Raw genomic sequence first — 19,254 nt, 5'->3', positions numbered from 1 at the left:
GCTGATTTTCTAGCTATAAATTCTTTAACTTTTGTTTATCATGGGAGGTTTTTATTTCATCTTCAAATCTGAAGCTTAATTTTGCTGGATACAAGATTCTTGGTTGGCACTCATTTTCTTTCAGAGCTTGATATATCTTTTAGTCTCCAGGGTCTGTGTTGAACAATCTGCTATTATCCTAATTGGTTTTCCCTTATATGTAATCTGATTCCTTTCTCTCAAGGCTTTTAATATTATCTCCTTATTCTGTCTGTTGGGCACTTTTCTTATATTGTGCATTGGTGTGGATCTGTTGTAATTGTGTACATTTGTAGGCTTCTTGAATTTGGAATTCCAATTCATTCTTCATATTTGAAAAGTTTTCTGATATTATTTCATTGAATAGATTGTTCATTTCTTTGGTTCGGACCTCTATGCCTTCCTATATCCCAATAACTCTTTTTTTTTAAAAGAGAGAGTGATAGAGGGAGAGAGAGAGAGAGAATTTTTTAATATTTATTTTTTAGTTCTCGGCGGACACAACATCTTTGTTGGTATGTTGTGCTGAGGATCGAACCCGGGCCACACGCATGCCAGACGAGCGTGCTACCGCTTGAGCCACATCCCCAGCCCCCCAATAACTCTTAAATTTGGTCTCTTTATGCTATCCCATATTTCTTGAATATTCTGCTTATGGTATCTTACCATTATCACTGTGAGGTCTATGTTCTTTTTAAGATTATATATTTTATCTTTATTGTCTGATATCCTATTTTCTAAGTGGTCTACTATGTTGGTGATGCTTTCATTTGAGCTTTTTTTTTCTTTAAAAAATATTGATTCTTAAGTTTTAGGTGGACACAATATCTTTATTTTACATTTATGTGGTGCTGAGGATCGAACCCAGTGCTTCATGCATGCTAGGCGAGCACTCTACCACTGAGCCACAACCCCAGACCTTTCAGTTGAGCTTTTAATTTGGGTTATTGTTTCTTTCATTTCAAGGACTTCTGTTTGGTTTTTTTTTTTTTTTTTTTAGAACCTCTATTTCCCTGTTGAGGTGATCTTTTGCTTCTTGGATTTGTTTATGTAACTCCTTGTCAAAGTGATCTTTCATTGCTTGTATTTTCTCTCTTATATCTTCCTTGAGTTCATAGAACATTTTAACCATGTATATCCTGAACTCTTTCTCTGTCATTTCTTCTGCTATGGCTGCCAATGATTCTAATGATGTGGTGTATTGATTTGTTTCTGGTACTTTCTACCCTGTCTTTTCATGTTGCTTATTGTGTCTTCCTTTCCGACTCTGTGGGTCTGGGGTGTTATTACTCCATAGCTTTGTAGTGTTCCTTTTGGGTTCCAAGATCCCTCCTTTGTGGGGAAGGACAATATTAGCTGATCCCAATATCAACAATATGTCACCTATGAACAATTTGTTATATTAAGACATTTACAGTTTAGTCTCAATGTACAGAAATGTTGAATTCAATTATTATCTAAAATATAATTAGTAGTTTCATAAAAAGGTTTACAGGGGACAATAAACTGGGGTGGGATGTAGGATGATATGCTGAGGGGGAAAGATGTAAGAGTATAGAATAGTATATCTTAGGAAATGTGAAAGAGAAATCTAATGAAGAGGGTTAGTAGCAAGAGAATAGACAGGAAGTAATTTAGGGTAGACAGGTATGTGGGAAGACAGTAGAGTACATAAAACAAACCTGCATATTTATTTAGAGAAATACAATATGTTAAAATAGTAAAATTTGGAGGGGGAAAGAAAAATGAAAGAAGAAAAAAGAGAACAAAAAGAAAAGACAAAAAAGGCATATACAACATCTCTATATGCAAAGTTCTTGGTTTCACATATGTTGGGGATTTGAGGACTGGAGGATAGAGGGGTAGAAGAGAAAAAAAAACACTCGAAAGAAGAAACCAGGGTTGTTGCTAATTTTAGAGATCCATTTCTTTTCTGTTTCTCCTCTCATCTGGGGCTGTCTGTTTTAAGCTGGCGTCTCTGCCCTCAGGATGGTGTAGGTAACCAGCTTAAAAAAGACATGGGTCCGCTCATCTGCCTTGAGCTCCCAGTATTGTCTCCCTCTCTTGCCTGGAGATTTCCCAGCTCCTGGTCTCTCTGTTAGGCTCTAAACTTTAGTCCTATCCCCTCTCATTTAGCAGTTCCCACCTGCGGGACTCTCTTACAATCAGGCTCACACCAGGTGGGCGGTGCCCTGGTCAAACAGCACTCCTGTCCATCTGGGAGCTGTTTTTTGTGTTGAGTGGTAACTGTGCCAAGGTCACTGCTGGGGGCCAGGGGGAGTTGGATACCTGGTACCTGGCCAGATGGAGATCCTATCTGAGAGCTGAGAGCTGCCCCCAGGAAATATGGCGAGAAAGGTTATCCAAGATGGAGTTGGTCTGCTTCCAGCAACAGGGTGTCTGGTGAGGTGGGGGGAGCTGGGTGATGGCGTTGTGCTGTGGGTAAGTAGTCACCAAGAGACTTGTGTGGGAGCAGAGTGCAGTCCCAAGTTCTGCAGAGGTGCTGATAGGTGATTCTGTTAAGCGGCTTGAGAGTCATGCGTGAGCTAGAACTGCGCGGGCTTTGGGTTTCAGGCACCAGGGCCTGGAGTCCTACTTGAACACTGAGGCTCTGAACACTGCACAAAGGCCACAGCTCTGGTGATTTCTGAGGAAATCAGCTGTATAGGGGTCCTCTTACACTCTCTGAGATGCAGTATTCCGACCTGGGTCAGGAGCGACACAGGATGCTGACTCCCTTTGGTCCGCCATCTTGGAATCTAAAAGGCTTTCTTTGACACAGTATGGGCAGGTGGGTTAGAGCCTTGAAAGGGGAAGGTGCTCTCTCAGTACATGCACAAGGACCACTCTTTAAATGGGATGACTTCTGCACATTCCAAATTTCCACTTCAGGAAATCAAGACTCAGATTTCCCTTTTGTCTCAATACATCCTGCAGGATTGGAGCTCTGGATTCTCCCTGGATCTCTCTTTCCACCATTCTCAGTCCCCAGTTACCACTATTCTACCTCTGCATCTCTGAGATCAACATTTAGGTTCATATTTGATTAAAGCATGTAGTTTTTATCTTCTGAGCCTTACCTCTCTCATTTAACATAAAGTCTTCCAGTATCATCTATGTTAAACAAATGGTGAGATATTTTTATGTCTGAATGTATCCATTGTATGTATATATTGAAATTTTCTTTATCCATTCATCTATTGGTAGATACCCAGGTTTGATTCCCTATCTTTTCTGTTTTTAATAGTGCTCTAAACACACAAGTGCAGATATTTGACATATTGATTTCCACATACATTCTACCCCACCCCTTACCCCAGGTGCACACACAGAGTAGCAGGATTACTGGAAAACATGGTAGTTCTATTTCTAATTTTTTGAAGAAGTTCTACCCAATTTTCCATGATGGTTATTCTAATTTACATTCTCATGTAAGACGATTTTTTTTACTCTATCCTCTCCTTTTTCTTTTCCAAAATTATGAGCTAAGGAAAAAGAATGATATGAAGGCAAAAACCAATACTTCTGTCATCCATGTTGTCCTCCAAAGAGCAAGATCTCCGTAAGGGTGTGTGAATGATGGGAATCCATTGGTGCATCTTCCTTGGTGTTACTGAGGCTAATGAGACCTTAGTAGAGAAGAAGCCAATGCTGAATTTCTCACAGGTACCTCTATGTTCACATGAAAATGTTGCCAGCTGTGGGTCAATATAAGTAAAATCTTTTTTTTAAGTAAATAGAACAGTTTTGATCCCAATTCTTTATCTAATTTAATGGGTCCACAGGGATATGAGGTTTTAAATAGCCAAACCTGAAGCAAAGCACTGTAGATTCTAACACAGTTGAACTTGGGTATGGGTGGTAAGGTTTGGTTGGCCCCAAGCCAAACCCACAGGTGTTTGGGGTATATTATAAATGACCATCCCAGGGCATGTGAACTGCCCAGATGCTTCCAGTTCTTCAACCACATTTCAGGTTTCAGCAAAGAGTCCTTCTCTATATATGGTCATAGTACCAAGTAAGATGGGCCAACTTTAGCTAAGGACCAAATGAGAACTAGTGCCCCGGAAGCATAGGTTTCAGTCCTTGGGAGCTGAAGGACAGAGGTGAGAAAAAGTTGCAACCTATAGGTACTGCATGTAGCTACATAGAAAGCTCTAACCTGAAGTGGGAAAAAGAATAGGATAAGATCTGCCTTGACAATGTCCTCAGAACTCTGGGGTGAACAGAGACTGAGGTCAGGCATAATACAGAAGAGTTCCACTTGAGTTTCCCTCCCCAGAACACATCTGCTGACTGAGATGAAGGAAGAGCAGATAAAGTGTGTTCACTGCCTGACTTCACACAGGCAAGCCCCAGGAGGCCACAGGCTTCCCCTTAAATATAACTAGGCTCCACAATTAGGTTGAGTCCTCCAGAAGACAAATTAGATGTAAAAATTCAAGTACAAGTGCCTTATTTAGAGGTGACTCCAGAAAATATCAGAATGGCAGTGATATAGGGAAACAGGAAGGAACAGAAGCAGCATGCAATAGTGAACAACGGGAATGACCTGCACTCAATCTTGCTGACACTCCTCAGAGACTGGTTAGCATACCCTCAGGTTATATTCTGAGGGGTCAGAAGGCCAGCATTTTTAATCCTCCCATATCTGGCATTGGATGAAGGTTCTCAGAACCAGTATCTCCTTGACTCCTAAGCCAGCCCCTCCCTGGCAGAGAAAGCTCTAAGGCAGAGGCTCAGATGGCTGCAGTTGACTCTGCTAGAGAAGAGCAGAGGTGTTCTGAGTAAGATGTTTTGTTTTTGAGGAGGGCTATTGCACAGGTGGCCTCTGAACTTTATCTTCTTTCTTTCCCATGTTTAATTTAGAACCTGACCCTGTTCAGTGCTATCTCTACCTGGCCTCCACCTGCACATCAGTGCTATAGTCTCCATCACTAGATTTTGGAAAGTGACTCCTTTTGCTCATGTTATCTTCCACACCAGCTCAGCTCACCACACATGAATACATACAGGCATGCACAAGTGCACACACACACACACACACACACACACACACATCATGATGTGCTCCAGGATGGCCTCCAGTAATTCTCATGCTTTTTTAGAGTCCCCTCCCACATTGAGTCTCAGTGACCAATAAGACAAGGAAGAATCTATGGAGTTTGAGATCTATAGCTTGGTCACCAAGGGCATGTGACTTCCATCTTGGTCTTTGAGAACACAGTGTGGATGAAGCCAGACACCATTATCAAGCCTCATGCAGCCTTGTGGAGAGGCCCACATGGATGAGAACAGAGACTTCTGATTAATAACCACTGCCAACCTGCAGCCACATGAATAAGCCATCTTGAAAGTGGATTTTTTGAGACAATTAAACCTTCAGATGATGGCAGCATAGTGAATGTTTGAGTGTAACATTATGAGAGGTGAATTCTAAAACCACTCAGCCAAACCCAGCCACCTCTAGATTCCTGACTCTCAGATATCATGAGATACATAAATAGATTGCTTAATCCACTAAATGTCTAGCTGATTCCTCCTACAGAATTAGATAACTGATATATCCAACTGCAGACACATACTTACACACCAACACACACACACACACAGAGAGAGAGAGAGAGAGAGAGAGAGAGAGAGAGAGAGAGCTTATTCTCCAGGCACCTAAATTATTCTTGAACTTTCCTGCTTCAACTTGAAACCAACTCAAATCTCCAAATAGACCATTATGGACTTCTAATTGTTCTTGGGTTTGTAACCAAGTGTTCCTAAGCCCTTGAGCTCTGGTCTTGGGCAGGGAGATTTCTGTGGAATCCATGGCTAGTCACTCTCCTGGTAGTCAGACTTTCTGAAACTTACAGAAATATCCACCATGCTTCAGGCAATTGAGAGTAATTTCCCAGGAAAAGTCATCAGTGAAAGGTAATTTGTATTCAGAGATTGGTGAGGTGTAGAAACAGCTATTTTACTGGCTGTAGATTGTCACTGCTAGTAGATGAAGTTGCCATCCTATAAAAACCATCACACATTCTCAGCATTAGCCCCTGGAAAACAAAAAAGCAAAAGGCCACAAAAAGAAGTCAAGGAGTCAACTGTGGTGTTCAAATGTCTTGCAAGTGCCTTTACTTCTTTAAAATGGAACTGAGTGTGGCAGAATGTGCTAGACATCTTTGCATTGTTCCTTCAGCATGTTGAGTTCGAATTTCCATGGCTTGGACCTAACAATGAAAGTGCAAAAATACACCTAAAAAAAAACAAAAAGAGAAATTAGCTGGTATGAAAACAAATGGGAAAAGGAGAAAAAATAGGCACTCCTATTTTCCAGTCCCAAAATTTGCCTCAGGAAAGTTAAGATGCTGTCTGAATCAACAAAACTCACCAGAGTCCACAGACTGTATACCTTAGGCTGAAGTGCCAGCCTCACTCAGTAAAATGGGTCCTCATTAATTCATGCCCCTGTGATCTGAGACACCATAAGTGTGGCTTTATTTGCTCAAGGAGAGCAAGGGCCTGAGACCAGGAACTACTTATCCTTTGGAAATCTTTTGTGTTCAGCCACACTGACTTTCCTGTAGCCCATGGAGACCCCATGCTGCATTGAGGGCCCACTCCATCCTACCCTAGGGAACCAATGTTACAAGAATAGTATAGGAGCCAGGCATGGTGGTGCAAGCCTGTAATCCCAACGACTCAGGAGGCTGAGGCAAAAGGATCACAAATTCAAAGCCAGCCTCAGCAACCGAGAGAGAGCCCTAAGCAACTTAGCAAGACTTTGACTCAAAATTAAAAAAATAAAGAGACTGGGGATGTGACTTCGGGTTAAGCAGCCCTGGGTTCAATCCCTACTACAAAAAAAGAAGTATAAGTAGAAGGAGGAGAAGGAGAAGGAGAAGGAGAGTACAGGATCCTGCATACTTCAGAAAGCTGGATCAAAATTTGACCAGAAATTTAAAAAATAAAATAAAAGCTTGTAGCTATAGAGCTGGGAAGAGACACATAGATCTAGTCCCAGAATCCTGAAGAGCATTTGGGTCTTCAGGCTTATGATGGGAATGAGCACACTTGTTTTCTTCTTATCTTTCCTAAAATCTTCATTCAGTTAGAATAAAAATATAAAGAATATTGGCAAGACATCGAGGTGAACATGAATGGCAGCATCAAGTAGAGGTAAAGTTGTACAAGACATAAAGGTAGAGGAACAGTTTGAGAGGTAAAATAAGACAAGCCACAAGCAACCCAGACAGGCAATAAAAGACCAGAGTCTTCTCTGTAGTGTACAGAGGGAGAAGAAGAACATCCAGTATCAGTAAGCACGATTGGTGGTGGGATGGGAGATAGTGAATGCTGGACTTATCAGAGGATTAACTAAGTAACTGAATAATTTCTGGACCAGCCTAGGGAGAAGAGCTAAAAAAAAATAACAATCAAGACCTGTCCTTATGGGTAGTTTTGCAATGTATATTAAAAGTCCTTAAAAGGTAGAAAAACATTGCATAAATAATTCAATCTCTGGAAATTTTGCCTATGAGGAAACAATAATTAGATATACACACAAAAATAATTTTTAAAGAGTATTTTTATTACACTGTTCTGTTTATGTATTTTTTTCTTTTTTTAGTAGAGAATTATAGCTATGTATAGTAGCTGGGTTCATACCAACAAAATCATACATGTATGGAATCTGACACACTCCATTTCAGTCCCTATTTCTCCTCACTGCCGCCTCCTGACCAACCCCCTGCACTCCACTGATACTCCTCTTACTCATCCATTTATCCATCTGTGATTGGTGCTTTCCACACACACACATAGAAATATCACAATGTTCTTCATAGCTAAAACTTGGTGGGGAGGTAAACTTAAGTAACTCATTCATTGGGAATTGTCTAAATAATATGTGGAAGCCCCATAAAATGAAATCAGGTAGTTTCACTACATTATGATCTCAAATAATTTTATAGTTTAGGAAGTACTTAGCTTTTATTATTAAACAAAAAGCTAGACTTATGAAATGGTGTTTGTTATGCTACTAACTACCCAAAATATAAACATAATATAAAATAGATGAGCCGGGGTGGAGCTCAGTGGTAGAGTGCTTGCTTGTAATGCGCAAGGCCCTGGGTTCAATACTCAGTACCAAAAAAGGGAGAGAAAAGTAGAATATATAAAAATACATTGACAGTGGTAAGCATTAAATAAGGATATTGTTGATTTCAGTATATTTAATATTTTTGAAATTTTCAAAATATTCTATATTACTTCTCTAGGTTAATAGCTACTTAAAATAATATCAAGCTTTGAAATTTATCTTCCAATGATCCCAGATGTTTAGCCTTCTGAAATCCCAATATAATACATAGCCCAAGGAAACAGTTCAGTTTAAATCTACAGCAGCTCTGTAGATGAAAAAGAAAAGCTCATATACAAGGGTAAGGACAGACAAGAACTACCTCGTGACAAAAAAAAGGGGGATGCAAGTGGATTTCTTGTAACAAAAACCAAGACAGTAAACTCGCTCCAGACCCCTCAGACCTGAATTCATCCTTGATTTTCCCCTTCTCGTGTGCCATTGTCAATGCATCATTAAATTCTGACCAAGACTTTCATAGGCATCCAGAACCTGATTATCTACACCAACTCAACCAATGTCATCTCTCAGCTGAGGTATTCCAGTAGACTTGAGGGTTTCACACTGATCTCATGTCTCTTCCTCTGCCCTGAGACACTTTTTGTCCATTGTCTCTCCACCTGGCATCTTTCAAGGGTGACTACTATGGGCTTTACCAATAGGTACCCTTGCCCTCTAATCTTTCAAAGGGGTGACATCAATCTCTAACCACTATGACCATGGCAATGGGAACCCTTGACTTATGACTTCTATGCTCTGTGTCATGAGCATCCTCTGGCTTCAAGGTGGGTTTGGTCAAGGGAATATAACAGCAGGAAGAGCCAGGAGGAGAGTGAGGTCAGGGAATCACAGGATCCTCCACCACCTAAGGCTACAGCTCTAGTTAAAGGCCATCTGATTCCCCCAGGGAAAAGTATATTAAACTTTTCAAGTCTTAGAAGTGAAAAGCTAGGAATGTCAACACATTTCTCATCTCGTTGAAAATCAGGGAGACCCAAAGTGAAATGATGAGAAGATGACATTTCACACATGCACATAAGAAAAACGTATGACCCTAACACCAATTTTAGAAGTAGACAAGGCAAAGGGGGAAATGATCTGTTGCTTATACCACTGATAGAATGTGTTGGTTTAACCACCTTGGACAGTAAAGTGTGGCCAATCATATTAACACTGAATTTATCCAAACTCTACTCCCAATCTCATCCTTGGGGAGATTCTCATCCCCTGGGACTGTCAGCAGGACTCTCGCAGTTGCATTGCTCCTAAAAGTGAAAAGCTGAAAATACTCAAAAGCTGCCAAAATAGGGAAATAGCTAAATACAATGTCATATGGTCATGTGATAACTTAATATACAGTAATAAAAATTAATTTGGACAATGTTCATATATATCAATCGATCCAAGAAATTATTTGGCTTAATAAATACTAGCAGATTGCACCAACACAAATAGATCTGAAAGCATAAGGAATAAAGAAAAAGAAACTTACAAAATCATTTGATTTTAAAAAACATACAAAGACCCTACATAAATAGTTTTCCTTTTTTAAGTTTTAAAACATGGATAAGAATATTACTCATTAATTTTGGAATATTGGTTATCTTTGAGAGGGAAAGTGTAATAGATGTATAACATTTTTCCTCTTAAATAAATATTTAATAACACACATTAGGATAACAACTATCAAAAAGTCAGGAGGCAGGGCTGGGGATGTGGCTCAAGCGGTAGCGCACTCGCCTGGCATGCGTGCGGCCCGGGACCACATACAAACAAAGATGTTGTGTCCGCCTAAAACTGAAAAATAAATATTAAAAAATTCTCTCTCTCTCTCTCTCTCTCTCTCTCTCTCTCTCTCTCTCTCTCTCTCTCTCTCCTCTCTCTCTCTCACTCTCTCAAAAAAAAAAAAAAAGTCAGGAGGCAACCAATTCTGCCAAGGATGTAGAAAAAACAGAGCCTTGTATGCTGTAGGTGGGAAGGTAGATTGGTGCAGCCATCATGGAAAACAGTATGAAGGTTCCCCCCAAATTCAAAATAGATCTACTAGATGACCCAGTAATCTCTAGAAATGAAATCACCACCTCATAAAGACACTTGCACTCCTGTGTTTATTGCATCATTATTCACGATGGCCAAGATATGAAAACAGGCTAGTATATACCAATGGATGAATGGGTAAGAAAATCTTGGAATATAAAGACAATAGAATATTATTTAGACTTTAAAAAGGAGATTTTGCCATTTTCCACAACATGTATGGATCTGGAAGACATTCTAAATAAATAAGTCCAACACAGAAAGAAAAATATTGGAATGATCACTTATACACGGACATAGAGAATATAATAATGATTACCCAGAGGCAGGGAAAAAAATAGGAAGACATAGGTTAGAAGTTACAAAAATAGCAGCTATGTAGAGTGAACAAGTCTAGAGAACTAATGTACAATGTGAAGATTATAGTTTAAGATTAAACTTTATTTGTGATTCCTGCTAAATTATTTTATTTTAGTTATTTATACCATAAAAAGAAAAATGGATATGTAAAATAATGGACATGTTTACTTATTTAATGATAGTATCCATTTTACTATCTATGTATGTCCTATAACATCATATGAGATACCTTAAATAAGATCTATCTTAAAAAATAAAAATAATAAATATTTAAAATTAATTTGATAAAAGATAATAGTTGTGAAATCTGTGTGGTAGGCACATGGGTATTTAATATATTATTCTCAGTACCTACCTAAATTTTTAAAGCATTACTTTTTAAAGCTATTTCTAATAGCTGATTACAAGAATTCACTCTCTAGATGCAGCCATTCACTTGAACTTTGGCATCCTGCTGTGATATTTACTATTCATTAAAATATTTTTTATTGTAGCATGTCTGAGTAGTTTTGGGCAAGCACCAATGTTCCATTACTTATGCCTAGCCATATCTCGTGCCAGTTTAGGTATATGCAAAATATGCAAAGACTACATAAGGCACAGAAATATAATGTGTATAAAGATTTTCAATGCAGCTTCACTTATATAAGTGAAAAACTGAAAATAATCAATGAGAAGATTGACAAGATAAATGTGAAAAGAAAGTCACATCAAAATACAGTGTAGGTCAGCAGTTATTAAAAAGAAAAAAAGGAAAGAGAATAAAAGCTCTATCCATATAGGCACATTGATAGTGCAATAATCTTGAGACTGTCTACACAAATGGTATATATCCCTGGTAACTCCTGAACAGAGGTCAGTTGGGACAACATCAAGGGCCCAAAGAGGCATATCATCACTTTCATTTCTTATATTTTTATAAGAATTCATTTTTAGAAAATATTTGTTACTTAAAAGGATTAAATCTAGATATAAAATGTCCCTGCCAATGAAACATGAGGAGAGTAAGGAAATGTCTGATTAAGGATGGCCCCTTTGTGACTGTCTCCATCTGGGCACAAGACCTGGATTCAGCTGGGATTGTCCCTCACCTCTAATGCTAAGAAGCAGAAGACTGACACAGGAAGCCAAGTTGGTGTAAAAGGCCATCTACAGCCTCCGGCCCTTTCACATAGCAGCTGGACTATGGGTATCCTTCAAGAGTTCCTCCTTGTGTTCCCAAGCTTGTGGAGACCTGCACTGAGACAAATCCTCTTTCAAGTATTTTAGGGACTGGGGGTGGTCATGCCTGGAAGAGGTAATCTACCAAGATGGCTGCCATCCATTGCTTCTCTATCAGTACTGTAGCAGGGTCTGCCTAACTATTCTTAGAAGTTCTTTAAAATACAAACTTCCTTAGGACATTACTGGTTTGGCTAAAATTTCCCTGGTGTTAGCAATGAAAGGTCCATATCCCAGGAAATACCTCAATCTGGACAGGACAACAGGTCACTCTACAAGAGATCTGAGCAGTGTGAGACATACTTGCTTATCCCCTGTTACCAGATGTGAGCAAACCACTCATCTGGGACATGCCTGCTCCAGCACACACCACAGCACAGGGGGAGGAGTAATTGAACAGCACAACTCAACCTAGATTGCAAAATAGTGAGAAATATTGAGTTGGTTTTGCTTTTAGTGTGTGTGTGTGTGTGTGTGTGTGTGTGTACGTATGTGTGTGTATTGGTGGGGTGGAGGAGGTTAGAAGTAACAACAGATCATAGATACAGTGCTCCAGGTCTAGAACCTGGCTGTCCTAGGTCCTGAATATGATCAGAACTTGGCTTAAAATGCAAACTAGAGGGCTGGTGATGTGGCTCATTGGTGAAGCACTTGCCTAGCAGATGCCCTGGATTCGATCCTCACCACAGTGAACAAATAAATAAATTTGCAATGAAAAGGGAATTAGAAAATAAAGAAGAATTAGTCTAGTCAATTTTCTTCGCCTGGTACACAAATCTAACTAGGGCTATCACTCCCCTCGTCTCGGTCACATACCTTTTGCATTTCAGGATTTTGTTGAAATAAGCAGTTTTCATTTTCTCCTGAAGTTTTCTTGCACATTGTTCGGGCAATTTTGGCTTCAATATAGTACTCCAAACTATCTGTCACCTGTCAATGAGTAATTAAAAATTAAACATCAAAAAAGAAAACGGTATCAATTATCACTTTTGGTAAACAAGCATGCCAATTGGCTGCCTAGGGCAACAATGTCTCCATGTCTTTCCTCTCTTCTACATGTCTTTTCAGAAGTTTGGGGATAATTTGGAGGGATTCTTACCTTTATATCTCTTTCTCTCACATTATGTTATTTAATCTTAAAGTAATGGCAACAGTCCCCAGGATAAAGCAAGAAAACTATCTTTCCCCCCACACACACAAAAAAAAAAAAAAACCATGGAAAAACTAATAGTTTACTTATTGAGGTTTAAGAAATACATAACAGTTTTTTTTTATCTTCACACCTAATCAATAGATATTGGGGGGATATTGACATGGTCCAGAACTGAAACTTTCACAGAGTGGATTGATTTTTTTCTAAGACCTTCCATCTTTTTTAATTTCAGTAATCCATACCATAGTCCATGTAATGGAGCCTCTAAAAGCCCTACTTCCTAGACATCCTACCAGCACTGAGCCCCCAGCCAACCCTCCTTCTACCCAAGGAGGGCCTCTTAGATGTAGTTATGCAACATGAAATATAGGCTTTTTATTACTGAGAAAGATGCAACAACCACCATATGACCCAGCTATCCCACTCCTTGGTATTTATCAAAAAAAAAAAAAAACTAAAATCAGCATACTATATTTACACACACATGCTAGTGTTTATAGCAGTGCAATTCACAATAGCCAAGCTATGGAACCAGCCCCTTAACAGATGAATGGTAAAGAAAATGTAGTATACATACATGATGAAGTATTCATCAGCCATAAAGGAGAATAAAAGTATGACATTTGCTAGCAAATGAATGGATATGAACAGAAACATATCATAAGTAAAACTAGCCTCAAAAAAAACAAGGGTCAAACGTTTTCTCTCATGCATACAAAAAAAAGGGGGGATAAAAAAAGGTATCTCACAAAAATATAAGGGAGACCAATAAAGGAGGGGGATCAAGAAAGAGTAAAGGAGGAGAAGGCATGAGGAGGTACTGGGGAATGAAATTGACCAAATTATACTATGTCTATGTACAAATATACCACAATAAATTCCACTTTTATGTATCATTATAATGCACCAATATTTACCCAAAAAAAGAACAGGGGAAAAGAAGAGGGACACAACTAGAAAAAAAAGGTCTATAAGACTTTTAAAGGAGAAAACATATTAATGACCAAGTTAAACAGTAACTAGTCCCAAAACAATCATAGATAAATAAGAAAATATAATAGATATTTTAGAAATTCTGGGAAAGTTGCCCGGGCACTGAATAAAATGAGCCTAGCAGGCAGAATTCTAATATGCCCCCAAAGTCCCCACCCTTGCTGTCCCTGCACTGTAAGATACTTAGGACTGTGAAAATGGCAGGTTTCACTCACTTTTAAAGCATAACTAACTTTAAGATGGATAAGGATATTAACCTGGTGAACTTGACCTCATCATATGAGACTTTTAAACCTGGGGTTAGGATAAAGGCAAATAAAATGAAAAATAAAAAGTCTCAGAATAAAAAGTTTAAAAAGGTGGGGAGGGGGCTGGGGATGTGGCTCAGTAGTTAAGTGTCTCTGGGATCAAACCCTGGTATCAAAAAATACAAAACAAAAAAATAAATAAACATCTTTTCTGGAAAAAAGAAAGAGTGGACATACTGTTGCTAAATGCAACCAAATGTAATATTGAAAGACAAAATCCCAACCAAAAGGTGGTTTGGTTTGGTTAGGTTTGGTTCGGTTTGGTTAGTTTGGTTTGATTTGGTTTGGTTTGGTTTGGTGCTGGGAGTTGAACCCAGGGAGTTATGCATGCTAAGTACTCAGGAACATAATCTGTCACTGAGCCACACCTCCAGTCCTAAAAGGACATCATGTTAAACAAAATAAACCAAAAGCAGAAAGACAAGTATCACATTTTTTCTCTCATATTTGGAAATTTTGGGAAAAAAACAAACTGAAAATAGAAATTATTTGGGAATGACCAGAGAGATGGGGGAGTGGAGAGACCAAAGAAGGAAAGAGAGAGTAGAAAGGAGAGTGGATATGATCAATGCACAGTATGTGCATGTATGGAGATGTCACAGTGAAACTCTGAATACAACACGTGTTAATAACAAAAGAAGAATAACATAGAGAACTTAGTCTGTTTTGTGCTGCTAAAATAGACTATCTGAGACTAGGTGATTTATTTTAAAAAAAAAAGATATTTATTTCTTAAAATTCTGGAAGCTGAGCAATCCACAACCAAGGACCTGCATCTGGTGAGGGCCTTCTCACTGTGAGAGCCACTCACAGTGAGCATCAGAGGGCAAAAGAATGCACAAGAGAGTAAGAGCAAGAGATCTCACTCACAGCTTCAAGCCCTTTCATAATCAGCATCGATCCATTCATGATGGAAACACCAAACATCTGAGCCTACCTTCCAGTGCTATTGCACTGGGATTAAGTTTCCAACATATTTGTTTTGTTTTGTTTTGTGTGTTTTTTTTTTTTTTTTTTTTTGGTGGGGACACATTCAAACCATATCATTTGTTCTACTCCATAGAAAATTCTAATTCAGGCCCAAGATCTGATAAACAGATCAAGGGAAGAGAATTGTACTGTAGAATCCTACAATAAATTCAATATATTTAAATATTTGGTCTATGGTGTGCTGGCTTTTCAAAACATAGAGACTCTTTACTAAAGAGACTTGGGACAATTGACCTTTTTTTAATGTAAAAGTTAGATCTAGTGCCTGTTCTATAAGTAAAAATAAATGCAGGATAGATTAATGATTTAAAAATTATAAATGTCTTAGAAGAATTACAACAGTTATACTTTAAATAGAAAAAGACTTCTTGAGACAAAAAACTCAAAAAAAAACTTTTTTTAATGAAAATGTTTTTAATTTAATAAATTTCTAAAAGAAAAGCATTCATTACTAATTAATAACTGGTTGTTATTTCACATAGTTAGACCTGAATATTTATTAGTGCATTTCAGTTACACAAATAGTGGAGATCAGACTGACATAATTATGTATTCATGGAATATAATTATCCCCATTTCAGTCCCTAGTGCTTCCTCTTTACCCCTTTTACATATTATGTACTCTGCTGGGCTTCCTTCTATTTATTTATATCTTTTAATTGGGGCTTTATTGATGTACATAAAGGTGGAATTCACTGTGGTATAAATTTTATATATATATTTGGTAAATATTTAGATATGGACACAGCATATTTGTGTTTGTTTCATGGTGTATTTCCTTCCTTCTGCAATCCCATTGCCCTCCCCCTCAATCTCCTTCCATTACTTCACTTACTCTTTGCTCTGTTTTCATGGAAAACCCAAAAAACTTAAAGGAATAAAAAACTAAATTCTATGTCAATATGTTTTCAAAAATCCAGACCCTATAAATAATATCAAACTACAAACAAGAAAAAGGAAAGTGCAAAATATTGGCAGTATATATAAAAACAATGAATTAATTTGAACAGCATATAAAGAACAACTACTAATTCATAAGAGCAAGACAAATAATGCAGGCAAAAAAGAAAAATTATCAAAGAAAGTACATATTATCCCATGAACTCAATAAAAGACACTCTTCATGGTACAGAGAAATAAAACAAGATGCTATTTTCGCATCCATCAGATTGGCAATCATCTGAAAGACAAATGAGATCTACTATCGGTGATAACGGGCAAGAGATGTCTTCAGACCTGCAGCATTGGCAAAAATCAATTAAACTGATTTGATCTATAGCATGAATGAGAAACCTAAGTTCAATCCCCAATATCATAAAATAAATACTAATTTAAAACTTGATTTAGCCCTATTGAGGGTCAATTTGCCATTTTCTTGCAAATGACTCTCTAAACAAGGAATTCAAATCCAGAGTGCATATCCTAGTGATGTGTGCATAGGGATTTTCATTGTTGCAGTTTTCCTATCAACAAACCTAATGGCTGAAATTTTTTACCTAAGATACAGTGCAAATTATGAGTTAAATCTAAGTGCACTTTTATTGATTTCCAAGACATCTAAAGCAGCAAAAATACAGTGCAACACTATAATTGCATGAATATAAAACACACTTTTTAAGTTTTCAGTAATGTATATAAATGCATAACAAATAGCAGAATGACAGAGCCAACTGTTTTTATGGTGCCCTCAGCAACAATGAGCCAGAATAGAAATGCAAGAAATTGAGTCTGCTCTCATATTTTAATTCAACAACTTTCAAATGTACTCCTAGAAATTTTCTATGACTGTAGATCAAATTTCTTAATCTCAGTGCCACTGAAATTTGGGGGCTGAAGTTTGGGAACTGGCCTATATATTCTAGTATGTCCAGTAGCAGCATCCCTGGCCTCAACTCACTAGATGCTTGTAGCAGAACCTTCAATCATAACAACCACAAACATCTCTAGGTATTGCCAACAATCTTCTGGTGAAGCAAACCATTCCCAGCTGAGAAACACAGCTTTATATTCAAATTATGCAGATGTTCCCTGAGTTACAACAGGGTTACATCCTTACAAATCCATTGTAAGTTGAAAAAAGAGTATTTAATATACCCAACCAACCAAACTTCCCATCTTAGCAACATAGTACACTGGAGATTATTGGCTATCTACCTTCAGTCTCTCTGTGGCATGTCATGTCAGCGACATTGTGAGCTGAGTCCAGTGTCACCACTCTATTTACTTCTGCCACACTTTATTCCTCGAAATCCAATCAGGATGACCCAATATTCATTCCCTCAGCATGCTCTTCTGCACCCTATCTCAGGCTTCTAACAAACAACATTACAATCAGCTCTCTCAAGAAATTTAACATTCATATAAGTCTCTCTTATATTACATAGTCCATATTCAAATTTCCTCAGTTGTCCAAATAAAATTCATCATCTTTTCTTTTATATTCAACAGATAATATTGGAATGGTTATCATGTTTCCTAAGCATCCTTTACTGGAGAACAATTTCACAGCTTTTCCCCCTTCCGTGACATTAATATCTCTTGAGTATAGAATATCCCACATTGTGGATTTGATTGTTTCTCATAATTACATCTAGGGCACTTTTCTATGCAGGAATACAGTGTACATATGAGATCATGCCCTCTCAGCACATCACATTGGTGGATATGGGATGTCAATTTGCCCCAGTGTTGGTGATGAACATTTGGCAAGGGAGGCACTCAGCCCATGTCTTGATTTAAGGATAGCTTTTGCCCCTTTGTTTAACTATAGTCATACACCACAGAATGGTGTACACTTACAAAGGTAGTCCTGTGACATTACAATGGGCATGGGAAATTCCTATTGCCTAGCGACGCTGTAGTCATCATAGGGTCATGGTTCAGCTCATTGTTCATGTGTCTCTCTGTGGTGATGCTGCTGTAAACACAATTATAATAAGCAATCCTTGCCACACAATTCATCTAAGCACTCTCACCCAGTGGTTGTAGGATTCACTGATAATCTTGCCTGAATTGGTTATTATTGTGATGGTTGCAAAAGGTACTTTTCTACTTATGTCTTTTTTGTCACTGCTATGAATGGGTGCTTTTCTGTAAAGAGCCTTCCAGGTTTATTCTTACGGCATCAGTTGGACTCCAGGTCACAGTCTGCTCACTTTGTTATAATGCATCCCTGTGGTTACTCATGCTGCTGATGCTCCACTTGTCCCAAACTTGGTCCCATAAAGCTGCCTTCTGGGCTCTGACCTCTACTTTGGAATGTAACTATAATCAATTTTAAATTATCTTAATGAATATTTTGTTTCAAATCCATCTCAGAATAATAAGGAAGAAAATATAGCTTGTTAGTCCCTTGGTTGTATTCTATTTCTCATTGCAATAACTGTCTATGGATAATAGGTTCTGGCTGAAGACAGGGAATGAAAGAGCAAAGAACAAATGCTTCACCCACCTGCTCTTGGGAGTTTAGAATCTCCACCGCCCTGAAGTAGTACGAGTCTTTGCTGGCCTTGTTATATTCTTTCATGGCATACCAGAGCGCCTGTTGCACGTAAACATAGGATTTAGAGATGTTTTGGAATTTTCTTATAATCTTTGGTGAGTCCCGGGCTTGGATTCTTCTGGACAAAAGGGCCACAGTGACCATCAGGAGCAGCAGGGCCTGGCAGAGTCTGGCCATGGTGCCTCAGTCAAGGTATCACAGGCCAAGGTCTTTCTGTTCTTCAAGGGCTGGGTCAGATGTGCACTTAGAGTGGGGGGGTGGTGGGCTACTGCCTTATGTCTCCAGAAATCCAATCACCCCAACTCTTCTTGGCACTGCTATGAGCTAAAAGGAAGGAACTTATGTTAACATTGTGATACTGTAATATAATAATAATTATGCATTTGGTCTTCATCCCCAGTTTCTGACACACAGCTCTAAAACCAGTGGGATTTCCCAAGTCATAGGGTTCTAATAGGAGTGCATGTCTTATCTATAACAAGCCCTGTTTAGCCATAACTGAGTTTATGCTAATGAGATGGTTCTTTCCGAGTCCCTAGAT

General features: G+C 38.4%; 1 protein-coding gene across 1 annotated transcript; it reads right to left on the bottom strand.

The window, feature by feature from the left end:
- Window positions 1-6,181: 6,181 nt before the first annotated feature.
- Window positions 6,182-19,038, bottom strand: LOC308648530 (cystatin-13-like; the record flags this gene model as incomplete). The annotated part of the gene is made up of 3 exons (XM_081293288.1): window positions 18,663-19,038; window positions 12,584-12,697; window positions 6,182-6,265 (listed from the first exon to the last, which is right to left on the bottom strand). Exons 1-3 carry the CDS (start codon window positions 18,888-18,890, stop codon window positions 6,182-6,184), a joined length of 426 nt encoding a protein of 141 aa, XP_081149414.1. The 5' UTR covers window positions 18,891-19,038.
- Between the last annotated feature and the right edge of the window lie 216 nt (window positions 19,039-19,254).

Source organism: Spermophilus citellus, assembly GCF_964194105.1.
Source record: "Spermophilus citellus genome assembly, chromosome: 4".
NCBI lineage: Eukaryota > Metazoa > Chordata > Mammalia > Rodentia > Sciuridae > Spermophilus > Spermophilus citellus.
Note: the sequence above shows the minus strand (reverse complement) of the source record. Positions and strands in the feature narration are given on the sequence as shown.